The sequence below is a fragment of the Benincasa hispida genome, chromosome 6, assembly GCF_009727055.1.
Source record: "Benincasa hispida cultivar B227 chromosome 6, ASM972705v1, whole genome shotgun sequence".
Classification (NCBI taxonomy): domain Eukaryota; kingdom Viridiplantae; phylum Streptophyta; class Magnoliopsida; order Cucurbitales; family Cucurbitaceae; genus Benincasa; species Benincasa hispida.
Window position 1 is genome coordinate 28609448 of NC_052354.1, and position 16665 is coordinate 28626112.

The window sequence follows — 16665 nt, forward strand, 5'->3', positions numbered from 1 at the left end:
TTATTGAAGTCAAACTTAGGTGAATTTTGTGTGAGCTAGTTAAAGGTGTTAATGTAAAATCCATAATTCCATTTTTTGTTGTTTTTAAAACTTTTCAATTTTTACCAAAATGATCGCAAAAATAAATTTGATTTCTAAAATTGAAAATATTATTGATTTTGCAAAATTAATTTCATAAATTAATTTTTCTAACAAAATTAATTATTTAAACAACTTAATTCATTCTAATTAATTTAATATCAAATATCAAATTAATTTTACACAAATCCACCTTCATATATTTAAATCATATTTAAATATTAATTCTCTTATTCCGTTTAATTCTTAAAATTAAACGTGTAATTATATCTCATATAATTACTAATTCCTTTAGTTCTAATTTGAATGTTTCAAATTAACTTATCACGCTACTCTAAAGCTAATCTATTTACGAGCTAGTAGGGGCACCTCGCGAACCTACAAATCATGGGCTCCAACGATCTGAGATTAATTGGCTAAACTCATTACACCGAATTAACCCCCATTCGTTAACTAAGAGGTCACTCCACTAAAGCACATAGTTGCACTACCCTCACTGTAGATATATTATACCCACATGATTTAACCATTATTAGTAAGTCGAACCTTCAAAGGTTGTTCGTACTAACGGTTGGGTCGAATGTCTGTTTTACCCCCGAGATTACGTCTTATTCCTTAAGTTCCTACTGATCCTCTAATGAATAACTAGTTTGTGATCCAGTAACTAAAATAAATCTCTCTCAGCCTAGTGAAAGGGTGGGGTCCCTTGTTCAATACCTGAATTCAGTACTTGAGAGAACAACCTTTCTTCTATCTCTAAATCGGGTAGGCGTGAATTCTATCTTGCACCCTATGTCCTCAGCTATCTATTCGGTCTTACCCCTCAAATGGAAGGCTTATTGAGCCGGCATTGTTGAATTAACCATCACTTATGCAAATCTAAGGATAATCCTGAATAAACAGGAGTTCATAGTTAGCTTAGGATTAAGATCGAGTTACCTAGGTCATCTAAGTGAAATAGTCAGTCTTATATAGTAAACAACGTTATAAAGTAAGAGTGGCTTATTTCTTGGTCCGATCTTATGCAAACTCATTGCATAGGACACCCTCACTCCTCATGTCAAATACATGAACGAATCTGGATCACTTCGTTTGAAGTAACTTCACAACAACTTGTAACAGCTACAAAGTAGGCCACATCCAATAGTGTTACCGGAATAAGGTACCCAACCATAATCATGTACTATAGATCGTTTTTGCTATTTACTCGAACTTGATCCATCTTTATGTCTCTACATAAAGTTCAAGTATTCATGTAATAGCCATGGATCTTGTTTATTGGATTTAGACTTTTATGTATGAAATTTATAAAATCAATAATAAGTTTATTGACTATAGAATATGTTTATCTTTTTACAAACTATGAGTTTTAGAACATAAAACCCAACAATTTATATATTTTTATCCACTGGAGTTTTAGTCCAAGTGGGAGTATTGTTGGATTGTATGTCCTAAAACTCGCAATTTGTAAAGTTAAACATGTTCTATTATCAATAAAGATGTTATTCAAAATTTTCTTCAATAAAGTTGTTATTGAATCTATAAATTGCACCTGTAAAGACTAAATCCAATAAACTAAGATCCATGACTATTATATGAATACTTGGACTTTTATGTGGAGACATAAAAATGGATCAAGTTCGAGTAAATAGCCAAAACGGTCTATAGTATACGAATAAGGTTGAGTGTCTTATTCTAGTAACACTATCAGATGTGGTCCACTCTGTAGTTGCTACAATTTGTTGTAAAGTGCTACAAACGAAGTGATCCTAATTCGTTCATGTATTGACATGAGGAGTGGGGACATCCTATGCAATGAGTTTTCATAAGATCAGACCAATAAATAAGTCACTCTTACTTTATAATCGTTGTTTACTGTTTATGATTGACTATTTCGCTTAGATGACCTAGGTAACTCGATCTTAATCCTGCGCTAACTATGAACTCCTATTTATTCGAGATTATCCTTAGATTTGCATAGGTAAGAGTTTGCTCAACAACGCCTGCTCAATAAGCCTCCTATTTCAGGGGTAAGACCGAATAGATAGCTAGGGACATAGGGTGCAAAAAGGAATTCACGCCTACCCGATTTAGGGATAGGAGAAACATTGTTCTCTTAAGTGCTAAATCCAAGTCTTGAACAAGGGGCCACACCCTCTCATTGGCCCAAAAGGGATTCGGTTTAGTGATTGGATCACAAACCTTCATTAGAGGATCAGTGGAACTTAAGGAGCAAGACATAATATTGAGGGTAAAACAACATATTGACTTAGCCATTATTATGAACGACCTGTGAAGAGTCGACTTACGGACTATGGTTAAATCAAGTAGACACAAATATATCTACAGTGAGGAGAGTGCAACTATCGAGCTATAGTGGTGTGGGTCGATATTTAACAAATATTGTTTAATTCAGTCTAAAGAGTTTTAGCCAATCAATCTCAAATCGTTGGAGCTCATGATATGTAGGTCCATAAGGTCCCTCTACTAGCTCGTAAAACATGAAGACTTTGAAATTAGTGAATTGAGTGAATTTGGAATAATTTCAATTTGAAGTGTTCAAATTGAATTTAAATTTGAAATGTTAAAATTGAGATTAGGGTTTGAATTTGAATAGTTCAAATTCAAATTTGGTTTTGTTGGGGTTGATGCCCTAAATCTCGAGGGTCCTATAATTTGTAAACATTGTATGAACAAACTCATTTTGTATTTAATAAAATATATGATATTTTATCCATTGTCTATAAAATATGCGATATTTTAGTTGCATTAACCACAAACCAATAAATTAACATCGAAGGTTATCTTTGTAACTTAAACATGTATGTGGAGACATACGGGTAGATCATGTTTAAGTGATAACCTAAATGGTTTGTAGTAGAGGGATAAGGTTTGGTACCTTATCCTGGTGATACTACGAGTATGGCCCACTTTGCGGGTGTTACAATTGTTGTAAAGTGCTACAAATGATCTGATCCTGATCATTCATGTACCAGACATGCAAGCGAGGATATTCTATACAAAGGAGTTTGTATAAGACCGGACCACGAAATGTTTAGTCTCATTTCACCGTTCATAACAGAGACTTACATTTCACCAGGATGACCATAGGTAACATGACCTAAATCCTAAGTGAGTTGTGAACTCTAGCCTATGAAGGTGGTTTTTTTATTTGTATGGGAGAGAGTGGCCAGATCGCCGACTCAATAAACCTACCATTTTGGGTATTCATCTGATTGGGGAGCTGGGAATACAACTACACGAGATGGAATTCACTCATTCCCCGAAGCAGGGGTAAGTAGATAAATTGCTCGCTTAAGGACTAATTCTAGGTCTTGAACAATGTGGCGCCACACTCTCTCCTGGCCCGAGAGGGGTTTAATCATAGTAGGACTATGATCTATTGTTCATTAGAGGGATCAGTGGTACTTAAGGAATTAGATGTAACTACAGGGGCAAAACGATAATTTGGCCCAACTGTACTTATGAGCAATTTGTGAAGGATCATCATACTGGATTGGTTCTATCTAATCAACACATAAATATATCTATAGTGCGAAGAGTTAGCTATCAGTCTTTAGTGGAATGTCCGACAATTAACAAATTGTAAATAATGTAATTAAAGAGTTCAATTAATTATTCATGTACCGTTGGAGCTTCAAGCTACAGGTCTATGAGGTCCCTTTGGTAGCTCAAAAGGATTTAGTTGAGAATTAGTTTTTGGATTAATTTGAATTGTTCAAATTAATAGAGGGATTTAATTATATATGATATAATTGTCATAATGTATTTTATATATTATAGCTTATTGGGAGGAAATAAATATTTGAATGAGATTCAAATATATTTTCTATGAATATGATTCATAGTTGTTAAATTTAATATAAATATGATTTATATTAAATGTCATATTGTAGAGAAAAGAAACTATAGTTTATATTAGATGTGATACAATACTAAAACTATAGGTTATGTTATATTTGATATAATATATAATTTAATATAAATATAATAGGATAAGTTAGTTATCATATTTATTTATATTATATTATTATTATTTTGAATAATAAAGAAGAGAGTTACAACTTCATTCCCTATCTTTTCTCTCCACCCACATTAGTGGGTGGTTATATTTTGATGGCAAGTAGAATAAAAGAAAAAAATATTTTTTCTTCTTCTTATACATTTGTTGGTGTTAAATGATTGAGAATAAGAAAAGACAAAAGTGTTATGTATCTTCTTCTTCCTCCAAATCAAACCTATCTCTCTTAATCAAAATAGTCAGAGCCCACCATTTCTGAGTTTTCATCCTGAGAATACTAAGATTTCATTCTGGTAGTGTCCAATTTTAGTTTGAGATCTATTTTAAAGAAGGTCTTCAAGTTGTACATGACTGTTCAAGGGAAATAAAAAGAAAGGTTCTTCAAAAGTGAGGTATCTTGAACTCTTTTTTTGTAAAAGCATGTTGTAATTTAATTTTAAATGCATATCTATTATATGTTTACTGTAAACTTTGTATTCGATAAATTATGAAATTTGGTCGATGCGCTTCTGCTCAAGGTTCTCCTCAATCGAGTTCCTTTAGGTTTGTATAATTATATTTGATATAATTAATTAATGTTTAATTTATTAAAATTAAACGAAATTGGAAAGTTTATAATATTTAAATATTGATTTAAATATTAATTACATGAATAAGATTCTTATCTAATATTAAGTGTGTGATTGATTTAATATTTGATATTAAATTATTATTTAATTAATCAAATATGTTTAATTAATTAAAATCAAATTAATTTTCAAATTTAATTCAATTTGAGAAATTGAATTCTGAAATTTTGATTTAAATTAATTTTGAATTAATTGAAATTAAATTTCAAATTGTATTTGAAAATTGGAATTTTCCACTTAATGGAAAAATCCAATATATGTTTCACTAACTAGGAGGTGAAACTCTACAATTCACACATCTATCCCACTCAATCTTAAAAGTTGGAGGTGTCTTTGCCTGAGTTTAATCATACCTGTATGTAGTTGAAGAATAAAAACACTCCAATATGAGTTGCTGGAAAATTTGTTTCTGTTGAGTTCTTCATCCTCACCACAAAACTCTCTACATTCCTTCACAAATTCACTCCCTTTTTTAGTTCCACCACTCAAATTCAAGGCTGGAAATAGTAGAAAAGATCTCTTGGTGGTTCATTAAAGATTTGGAGCTGAAATCATGTGAAGAGCAGCTTGGAATCAAAGGAATTCATCAAAGGTATGTAGTCATGAAACTCTCTTTTGAAATTTATTGTTTAGCATGCTTTTAGAACTCAAATTAAATGTAATTAGAGTGTTTATTGATTTTGATTGCTTCCGTTGCATGTTAGTTTACTCTATCATTTATATGGTCAGAAGGTGTTGGACTGGGGGTTGGTAGGGGAAGTAGGTTGATGGCGTATGAGAGCGGTGGCCCTCTGTAGAAGCTGGTGGTGGCAAGGATTGAAAATTAGGGTTAAGGTTTCTTATTTTATTTTATTTACTTGTGCTCTGATACACATATATTTTTGGAGAAAATATTATATTGTTTCTTATTCCACTAGTGACCCGATAATGGGCAAATATATTACGAGAGAAATTCTAAGGGAACTAAATATAGAAGGAAAGAGCATCTGAAATGATAATTAAAATAACAACTAAGACAACTATTTTATATATAAATCTATCTAACCAAATAAAATTAGGTCTAAAATTAAACTTAAGGATTAAAAAGTTATTTTTCTCTTAAATTTATTATTGATTAGAAAAAAAATCTCTTTTAACTATGGTTAAATTACTCGTACATATTTTAACTTCATTTCATTAATGAAATCGGTTAGTTTTAGTATTTTTTTTTAATAATGTTCAAGCATTTTTAATCAATAAACTCTCTAATTAGACCTTTTACAATCCACCCTCCTATTGATCATGTACCACACAACACTTGTGATACATGAAGGTAAGAAAAGGAAAATCATGAGGCATTTGATGTATCAAAGTAGGTAGCTCCAAAGAATCTCAAATGCATGACTTCCTAATTAAATATAAAATAACTTATATATATACACACATCATTTTATTAATTATATGCAATTTAATCAATAATCCTCCTTTAAAATAGAAAACTTTCCTCTCATATCACCTCTTCCTCTAATTCTCAAACTCTTAAATTTTGGGAGTTTCCAACTAGATGAGATGATTAAACTCCTCGATTTTCATTCTAAAATAATGTTTTATTAACAAGTTTTAAATAAAACGATATATTTTTTTTTTCCATTTTATAATCCTAGACTTTGAAACGATAAATAATTAAGTGAGATGAATTTGAATGAAAGTTCAAGAATGAAGTAAAATCAAAATTTGAAAAGTTTGAAAGACCAAAACTATAATTAAACGTCATGGAAAGTGGGATTTAGTGTGATGGTTTATATGGATGATCTTACGAAGAATATAAATATGGAAGGAGGTAGTGAGAAGAAGGTGAGTGGTTTGGTTGTGGATGATGAGGCAGTGAATAGACAAATTCACATGTCTCTGCTTAAAAAATTGAATGTTGAAGCTGAGGCAGCTGAAAATGGAAAGGAAGCAGTGGAGGCTTTCCAAGGTGGGGCTTCTTTTGATCTTGTTCTTATGGACTTGGAAATGCCTGCCATGGATGGACTTCAGGTACAATTCTCATTGCCATAAACCATTTCTACGTTATTATTATTATTTTTTTTTTTTTTTTATTTTAGGTCTCATTTGATAACAATTTTCCAATCATTTCGTTTTTTTAAAATTATGTTTGTTTATGATATTTTGGTAATCTTTTTATATTTCTTAAAAACACGTTTGAAATATTCCTAGCTAAATTTTAGAAATAAAATAAGAAAGTTATCGGTAGAAATAACGATTGTAAGCTTATTTCTTGAAATCAAAAAACGAAAAATAAAAGTAATCGTCAAACATTACTTTCGTATATTGTTAATTGTTTACTATGGTTTCAACATCTTTTAAATAAATATTTGAACTCATAGTCAAAAAAAATTAGAAAAAAAGTTTTAAAAAACTATATAAGTTAGAGTTCGTTTGTTAACAATTTTGTTTTTATTTTTTATTTTTGAAAATTAAGCATATTTTCTTATAATTTCTTAAAATGATTTGTTTCTTTTTAAAGTACAAGAATTAAATTCTTAGCCGAATTTCAATAACAAAAACAAACTTTTAAAACTATTCTTTTAGGTTTTAAAATTTAACTTAGTTTTTTTGAAAGTATGAGTAAAAGGTAGATACAAATCAAAAAATTTAATGGTGTAAGAAGTATTTATCGACTTAATTTTCAAAAAAAAAAAAATAATAAATGATTATCATGTCCTTAATTTCCAAAATTAAGCTTGGCTTAGATTAATTTGAGAAGCTAAATAAAAAGAATAAAGATACTCATGGACTAAAGTAGTGAGATTAGAGATAAGTAAAATTTGAATGGAGGTTTTTTTTTTTTTTTTTTTAAATGAAGAAATAGTTTTCATAAAAATTATTTCAAGAATTACTCCTCCAAAACCACATACCAACTAAATTAGTAGGAAATAGAAAACCTAATTATACCCACAAGAAATAAAATTGGAATATGAAATTGAAAATTGAAATTTGATGGAATAATTTGAAATTTTATAAAAAAAAAAATTGGAAAAGGCAACAAAGGAGCTGAGAAGGATGGGGGTTAAAAGCAAGATAATTGGAGTGACAGGACATGGCCCAACCTCTGAGAAGAAAGCTGCTTTTATGGAGGCTGGTCTTGACCATTGCTTTATGAAGCCATTGACCATTGAAAGCCTTCAAACTCTTCTCCAATAATTCTATAAAACTCATTAGTTCACTACACTTTTTCTTCCTTTTTAACTAATTAATTAATAATGTTATCAAAACTTCTTTTATTATTATTACTCTACTTTTCTTACTTTTTCCCAATTACTTTTTGTTTATCTTTACTCCAATGTTCTAGAATCTCATATTTTCATGTATTTGGTCTTGTGAAGCTTAATTCTTGGTTAATTATCTTTATAAGATCCATCAAGTTCACAATTTTTAGAAGTGATCTCGAGATGGTGCATGCATCTTTGAATTTACCATTATTCTTTTGGTTCAGATTCCCATTTTGAGTCGAATACTCTTTTGGAGTTTAATGGACTCTAAAACTACATTTTAAGAAATATGACTTTCTATGTCACCATAGTCAAGTCAAATTAGTAGAGTGAGAGCAAAAAGTGTCATAAAAGATCGAGAACATATTTTTTATAAGAAAAACAAAAGAGTAAACCATATATTTTATAAATCGTAACACCCTACTTTTTTTAAGGATAGATCGTGAGTGTTACTCATGCTAGCAAGTTTAGAAATTTAATGAATAGTTAGAATAAGCTTTTACTGGAATAAAAGAAAAAGTCAAATAAACACTTTATTTAGCCATGAAAACAAATAGAGAACTTTTAAACTCAGGGGTTCCATAAAATCAACTATGCAACAAATAAGACTTTAAATAGGATCTTTTTATTCACCATTTTTGGGTGCCCTTGAGATGGTTCATTCCTTGAGTTTACCTTTTTTTCTTGTGTGTCGGATCCCAAGTTTGGATGAATATTCGTTTGGACTTTTTTTTTTACCCCAATACCACATGATTTTCCATGACACCATAGCAAGTCAAGTTAAGGAGAAGGAGAGAAAAAAAAAAACGTCATAAAAAACTAGGGACGTTTTTCAGCGGAGAAAAATGAGTCAAAACCATATATATTATAAATAATGTGAGGTCTCTTGATATTTTCAATATGAAATTTTCAACTATATATAGATTGTGATATTTAATGTTATAATTTTAGATGGACAATGGTTTAATATTTGGCAAGCCAACCATAATTAATTTTCAAAGATTAGAATAAGAAAAAAAAAACATGATAGAAAAAAAAATGTATTAAGATAAAATTCATAAATAAGCATGAGTAACATAAATAATAGTCTTATTTGGAATGTCAAAAGTAGGGATTAATTTTAATCCACATCTAACTTCTCTCTCACTAAACAAACAATCAACTAACTGAACCCACCCCTACATCACAGGGAAAAACAATATGGAAAACTTCAATAACTAATGATCAAAACTAAATAATTTTGGAACCAATGATAAATGAAATGAAGGACAACTCCCACTCCAATAAAGTATATATAATGTTGGATAAAGAACAAGGCATATATGGGCAGAGCCAAACAGGAGGGTAATAATAATATTAAGTAATGTGATGATATTAGGTCCTAGAATCCATAGCCAAAATGGTGCTGAGGTTCATTGGGTGCATATACTCTTGAGTGCCTGTGAGGATTTGTTGCACAATCAATCTATTGGCCCTCTCTGATGGATGAAATGGATCCCAAAATGCATATACATCTCTGTTAGGGCATAAGTTGGAGGCTGGTGTGCATAATCCTATACCATTGAATGGCCCTTGCCCACAGCATGCCACCTTTGAAGTTATAAACCCTATCATTGAATTCAAATCACGTGTTACCATAATGTGACCATGACTCTACTTTAGTACTAATCGATAAGGACAAACGAAATTTCTACTTATCTCCGCAATAGGCATAAACACCGTCATGGCTTTACTTTTAGGACCCTAAAATGCTAGTTTGTACCAATGGTGATAATTGTTCTTATAACTATGATCATCCCTTTCCTAACCAATGTGGAATTTTGTTTAGACTCTTGACAACAAATTCATAATCTACTAACTTTGCTTTTCAATGTAAGGACATGAATTCAACCCAAAATTGAATGTTTAAAAAGACAACATTATTGAAAATTTAATTAAGAACCTATTTCATTACTTCACAATCCTAGCTCCTCAAGAATAGACAAGAAGAAACAAATTCTCTATCAAAATCAAATCATAAGTTAGGATTTGTGTAACTTCAAATTTAAAAGTCCAGTCTATGTTTGGTATATGTGTTTTTGTTTATTTCAAACTACAAATCTATTAGACAAAAGATTCCGAACCTAACAAATTGAAGCACATTATAGAATGAAGGAAAAAGAAGCGACGTAAAATTTATGAACCAAAATGAAATTCAAACGAAGTACGAGAGAGAAAAATAATATACCATAGGCTTGAGGATTTGTGACGAAATCCATATGCATCATTTGAGTATTAACAGCAATGAAGACATTAGCACCAATTTCCTGATTGAGAGAATTGATTATTTGGACGAGTTGTGGATTGAACTGGGCGGCAGCTCGTTGCAGCTCCACCGAGCACTCGCCATTTCTACCCCTCATGGCCAACTCCGCGGGCACACACCCTATTGGCCCGGTTCCTGTCACCAGCACCCGTCTCGCTCCAAACTCGTATAAGCTCTACATGATAAAAAACCAAGACCACAAAACTTCTCCATCAGTATTTTCTCAACCTTCACATTTTTCTGAGGGCTCGGATCTGTGGTCGAGGATAAGGTCGAGGACCAAACATGTGCATAGGATGGAGAATGGGAATGCATTCCGAATTTCATTACTCAGATAATAGATAAAGAAACAAAAATAGGGAGTGTTTTGGTCAAATTATAAGTTTGGGTGCATAAAACTTTCAAAGATGGGTTTTATGTTAACTTTTAAAAGTGATATATATCTTAGCTATATTCAACTATATTAAGACATGTGTCTTTAATCGAAATAAGTCGGAATTCGACCTCTACTCCAATGACATGTTGAACTCAACAAAAATTGTCAAGCTGAATTTAATGTTGCATCAAATTAGGTCTGTGAAGTTTATAAAATTAATATAATTTATAGATACGTCGGACACCTTTTATTATAATTTAAAATATTATTGACATAACATTCGAAAATTTAAAAATCTATAAGATACAATTATAAAAGATCAAAGATCAAAGATCAAATTAATGCCTTATAGAAAAAAGTTTTAAGTTATATTCCTATTATAACTAAGTTCTTGTTACTATTATTATGTTATGAGAAATTCGTACTAGTATATCTTTTTTCTTTTACTTCTAAAATCCACAATAAATAAAGGTTGTTTTTAAATATAGAAAAATAAATTAAAATATTTATAAAATATAGTAAAATTTTAGATCTATTAATGATAGACGTTGATAGACACTGATAGACTTCTATCAATGTTTATCATTGATAGTTCTAAAATTTTGCTATATCTTATAAATATTTTCAATAGTTTTACTATTTGAAATAATTTCTCAATAAATAATTTCATTAATTAATTTTTAAAACATATTTTCATGTAGAATATTTGCATTTTTTTAAAAAATTTAAGTTTGTGAGAATAAAAAAACTAACCAGAAATGATTACGAAACTTGTTTATCTTTTTTAATAGGAAGGAAACAACGAGAAACTAGAAATAGTTCTCAAACACATTTCTATTTTTGTTTATTAAAAACCGAGAATATAAAATAAAATTAAAAATAAATAAATAAATAAATAAACAAAAAGGAAAATGAATATACCAAAAGAGTCCTAAAATATTCTATTTTAGTTCCAAGAATTCTCACACAAAAGTGTCTAAATTTTATATACAAAATAAAACTATTATAGTTCTTGTCATTATAATGTAACTAAACTATTGGTCTATTGCAAAATCTATAACTTGGATTTATCTCTCATTTACACGTAGCTTCATAAAGTAAATAAAATGTAACACGTGGACAACAAAAACTAGACCAACTATGTAACTCAGTATAACTCAACCAGTTAAGACATATATTTGTTCTGAATGTTTGAATCTCATTCTATATATTGAAAAAAAAAGAATAAAAGTCTAAAATGATGTTTTAGGTTTGTGTTCAAATAAAGGAAAATGAGTCAATTTATTTATAAATATAGTAAAATTTCATTATCTATCAATGATAAACCGTGATAGACAATTAAATTTTTTTATATTTGAAAACTTTTTTTAATTGTTTTACTATTTAAAACAATTACCTTTTTTTAACCTAGAATTGAAGCATTAAAACTTTAAAAGAAAATTTTGAATTTGAAAATCTAATATGAAGGAAAAGAAGGAAAACTTTAACGGAACATAACTCAATTTATTAAGACATAAATAATCTAACATAAAAGTGAATCAAACATTTATTGGCTTAGTATCCACAAAACTTTATATAGCATTTATTGTTAAGAGAAAGGAGAGAGAAACTAATGTGTTTAATGAGTTGAGCCTTGTCCATAATAATATGTGAAAAAATTGGGTAAAGGCCTTTATGGAAAAGCCTTAAAAATAACTTGGAATTTTAATTAGAGACACCAACCAAACAGATGGTACAATTTGACATCAACTCCCATTACCTACTTTTCCTCTACTCATAGTCTCATACATTATTATTATTATTATGTAGCACACTTTTATTTTTACTCATAAATGCTATTACCCCACTTTGCCATTAATTCATTTCTACTTCTCTTTACCTAACAAACAATGCTATTTTTTCTTTTTCTTTTCTTTTTTTTTTAAATAGAAGACTTGTTTGGATCAGATAAAAAATTGAAACCCTTAAACAATACAATATAAAATTAAGGAGTTAGTGAAAAATATTTTCAAATATAACAAAATTTCATCGTCTATTGTTATCATTGATAAACAATAATATTTTATTATATTTAAAAATATTTTCAGCAATTTTATCATTTAAATTAATAATCCTAGTATTAATATAGTTATCAAAGTCTATGGAGCAAAAAATAATCTTTCGTAATCCTTTAAGGGCGTTTGGGGCAAGGAATTGATTATTATAGTCTTAGGTTATTATAGTTGAGTTATAATAGTTTGTATTTAGGGTATAGATTATTTTAATTTGGGTGATTATAATATGTGTTTGATGTGTAAACCATTTCAATTTGAGAAGGAAAGAGTAAACACTGTAGCAAATAATACAAAAAAATTGATGAACGTAAAACTGTAGCAAATAATAAATTCTATAGAAAATAAGAGTTTTGAAATAGTGTTGACTGTAGCCAATTGGGGAATACAAAATAATATTTAATGTAGTAAGAGATGGTTATTATAATTTTAGGATAGTCCTTATTCCAAACATACTCTTAACCAAAAATGGAGGGAATAGGAAGTGTAGAAAGAGTAGACTACCAAATGCATTCTTATATATATAATGGAAAAAGAATATTATTATTAAATGAGCCATAAAGATTTCATTCAATTGAATAGTTATGAAAAAATTCTGCTTTTTCCTAAATTACTAACAAGTTCAATTAAGACTTAACCTAGCTCAAAAGTTAGAGCAATACATGTTTCAAAATTAAAACAGTAATTTTAATTTACATGATCTATCATACATTGATGATCTATATTCATCTACTTTCCCTTACCCAATGAGTGTTTGAATTAAACAAAACATTATTGATATTATTTGGGAAAAGTAAATGATGCTATAGTAGTTAAATTGCTAAACTATTCAAAATGTCTTCCATCTATATAGTATATTTAAATTTCACTCCTAATAATTTAAAAATTTTAAGGTCATAAGTGCTTAAAAATACTTAAATAGTCTTTTTAAGCACTTAGAAAAGTCAATTGAAATATGACCTTAATCATACTCCAATCATTTAATTTGTGAAGAAAATGAGTATATATCAACTACAATCATACCTAAAATATATGAAACATTTGACAACGTATGTCATGTTAACCAAAGTCATAAACGTTTTTAAAATATTTTAATTTAAGTATTTAGAGAAAAGTCATTTCAAACAGATTTCGAAGAATAAAGGGGGAAAAAGCAACTCAAGAGAGAAAGGAGTAGTTAATCAATTACCGCTAGAATTTTGCGATACTCAGAGATGATATAGACGACATAATCGGGAAGAGCGAATTGGCGAGAACGAGCTGAGACTGGGACCAAATAATAGTTGTTTACAAAGTCATTTCCTCCCAATGTTATAAGAACCAATGCTTCATTCACTAGTCTCACTGTTTCTTCTTCTCCAATTAGTGCACTCACTCTTGCTTGGTATTGCCTGAAATACTCCAATTGCTGTCTGATTCTTATTATGTTCAACTGCAAGTTAAACACACCATCATCTTACTCATCAATATTATTCTCTATCTTCTTCTTCGTTTTTAATATCTTCATAATCGGTTCAGTTATGCTCAAGTTTGGTCAATCAAGTTTTCTGTATTAGAATCTTTCTTCAAAAATATACTCATCTTTTTGTATCTTATTTAATTGTCTGATCATAACTTGTTACGTGACAAGTTCTTCTTACTTTTTTTTTTATATTTTTTTTTTTGTGCGGTCAACATGGATGCAGAAAAATAGGTACAATGTAATCCAATTGTTTGTCTTTCTTTGGTAAGAAGGATAGAAGAAATTAAATGAGTTCTGGAAAGTTTTGGGTAATGAATTATAGTGGCATTTTGTGGGTGAGAGATCTCAACAAAAATGAAAAAAGAAAGAAAGAAAGAAAGAAAACAAATAAAAGAAAAGAAAAAAGAAAAAAAAAAAAAAACTCCTTCAAATATGTTGTTAGGGAAAAATACTTTTTTTTTTTTATCTAGTTCTCGTTTGGTCTCTACGTTAATTTCAAAATGTTATATTCTTAAGTTTTGAGTTTGATTTCAATTTAATCCTTTGGGACAAAAATGAAACAAATTTCAAGGATAAAATTGTAACATTTTGAAATTCAGATATTAAATTAAAATCAAATTCAAAACTTAAAAACTAAAAGTATATCATTTTGAAACCTATGAATCAAATTTAAACTAGACTTAAAATTTAGGAACCAAAAACATATTTTCCGTTGTTTTTAAAGATATAGACGGGAAAGAGAATGAAAAAAGAAAAGCAAAGAAAGCAGGAAGTTTGATTGTTAGAAAAGATTACTAATGTGATAATGAGTTGAGTGATGCTCAATTTCGAAAATAGAAATGAAATAGAGTTTGAAAAAACTATCATCATTTGGTAAATGACCATAGTGACACTTTGAGAGAGGGATAAAAAATTTGAAGAAAATGATATCAAATAATAAACTTACAAACTGAATTCCAGTGTCATTGAGAATCCCAATTCCAGCAGAGGCAAAGTTAGCACCAACCAAGAGGTTCTCTCCTCTAAGTTCAGGGCTCAAATAAGGCAATGTAGATGGAGACCCAATTGCCTCACCTAAACACACACAAAACACAATTATTACAACACATTCATTTTCTTATTACTTTTATGATGTCACAAAAACAAAAGAAAATGAAACTAACTGATTAGATCAGGTATGTTGAGGCCATTGGAGAATCGTCCGGTTGCCCGACGAGTCGGGTAATCAATACCGTATGGGTAGTTATCGGCTCGGGCGGTGGTGAGCAAGTAGTTGTTGTTTCCATTGTCAACGAGTGAGTCTCCGAACACGAAGAAAGCTCTAGCTTGTGCTTGACAAACCAAGCTACCAAGAAGGAACAAAATGAGACCTAAAGATGGGAATAAGGGAAATGTAGGAGAAGGATTATTCTCCATTTTGGGGAAATGAAAGGAAGAAGAGAGAGAGAGAGAGGGAGAAACAAAATTGTGGAGAAAATTAAATTTTGAGGCAAACCAGTGGCAAATGTGGTGTGTTGGGAATAGTGGGAGAGTGGGTCTTTATTTATAGGGCTTTTGGTAATACAATCAATATTTTGCTTTGCTGTTTCTAAGCTGTGCCAATGGGTTCGGACCACTATTCTAATTTTTCATTGCATGTGAAAGTAATTTAATCTAACATAATAATTGAGTTTATAAGTTGAAATACTATATTCATTAATATTTTTATCTTTTTAAATATAATTTTACATTTTAAAATTTTAAATTTAAGATCTAACTACTGGATCACAAAATCCAGACTGCTTAGCTACCTAACGTGTATTTGCTAAAATCAGTTAATCTGAAAATATAAAATAAAATTATAATTACCTACCAAATAGGCTTTTAGTTTTTGAATGTCATGATCATTTTCTAGTTGTTTTTGTATAACTAAATAAAGTTTAACCTAAAAAATAGCTCAAAATTAAACCTGGTAGATTATGGAGAATTTTGGACCTAGGGGTAAAATCGTCTTAAGAGGCTTGGTTAAGATTAAACGGATAAAAGAAGGGAGTCAGGGCCCAATCAAACACTCAAAGTCCAATAGAAATATCAAAAGTAAACGAGGCAATAATGGGTCAAAACCCATTCCAAGCGCCTTGGCCTCGACTCAGCCTAGCTGTTTGGCTTGCAGCCAATTCCCCTCGCGTCGATTGGTCCAAAAAACCCTAATACCCCTCCTAGATTGATTTGGAAATGTAAATTATAAAAGGATTGGTTATAGCAATCTATAAATAAGCCATGAAGGCTCTGTGAAAAGGTAAATAAGTTCAGAATATTTGAGACTCTAAGAAAAAAGATTTGCCAACGTCAGTTTTGTCGACACCTAAAAAAACATCGGTATAGGGTCTCTACGCCGACACTAAAGCTTGCGTCGACATATAGAGGCTATCCCAATGCTAGAAGAATGAGGCATCGGGATAAAGAGCTTATCTCGCGTTGAAATAATA

General features: G+C 30.0%; 2 protein-coding genes across 2 annotated transcripts; one reads left to right on the forward strand and one right to left on the reverse strand.

The window, feature by feature from the left end:
* The first annotated feature begins 6522 nt into the window (after window positions 1-6522).
* On the forward strand, window positions 6523-7935 carry LOC120079190 (two-component response regulator 24-like). The gene is made up of 2 exons (XM_039033355.1): window positions 6523-6768; window positions 7774-7935. The coding sequence occupies exons 1-2, from the start codon at window positions 6523-6525 to the stop codon at window positions 7933-7935; spliced, it is 408 nt and encodes a 135-aa protein (XP_038889283.1).
* Window positions 7936-9057: 1122 nt separating this feature from the next.
* Window positions 9058-15711, reverse strand: LOC120079371 (GDSL esterase/lipase At5g33370-like). The gene is made up of 5 exons (XM_039033532.1): window positions 15361-15711; window positions 15144-15271; window positions 13925-14167; window positions 10231-10483; window positions 9058-9610 (listed from the first exon to the last, which is right to left on the reverse strand). Exons 1-5 carry the CDS (start codon window positions 15611-15613, stop codon window positions 9378-9380), a joined length of 1110 nt encoding a protein of 369 aa, XP_038889460.1. The 5' UTR covers window positions 15614-15711; the 3' UTR covers window positions 9058-9377.
* Between the last annotated feature and the right edge of the window lie 954 nt (window positions 15712-16665).

What these genes read in the sequence shown, in the direction of transcription:
- LOC120079190 (XM_039033355.1), top strand. Translation starts at nt 6,523, where the DNA reads ATGGTTTATATGGATGATCTTACGAAGAATATAAATATGGAAGGAGGT. An exon ending in CTGCCATGGATGGACTTCAG is followed by an intron (nt 6,769 to 7,773) that starts GTACAATTCTCA and finishes AAATTGGAAAAG; the next exon opens with GCAACAAAGGAGCTGAGAAG.
- LOC120079371 (XM_039033532.1), bottom strand. Translation starts at nt 15,613, where the DNA reads ATGGAGAATAATCCTTCTCCTACATTTCCCTTATTCCCATCTTTAGGT. An exon ending in CAACATACCTGATCTAATCA is followed by an intron (nt 15,272 to 15,360) that starts GTTAGTTTCATT and finishes GTGTGTGTTTAG; the next exon opens with GTGAGGCAATTGGGTCTCCA. An exon ending in AGTATCGCAAAATTCTAGCG is followed by an intron (nt 10,484 to 13,924) that starts GTAATTGATTAA and finishes TTTATCATGTAG; the next exon opens with AGCTTATACGAGTTTGGAGC.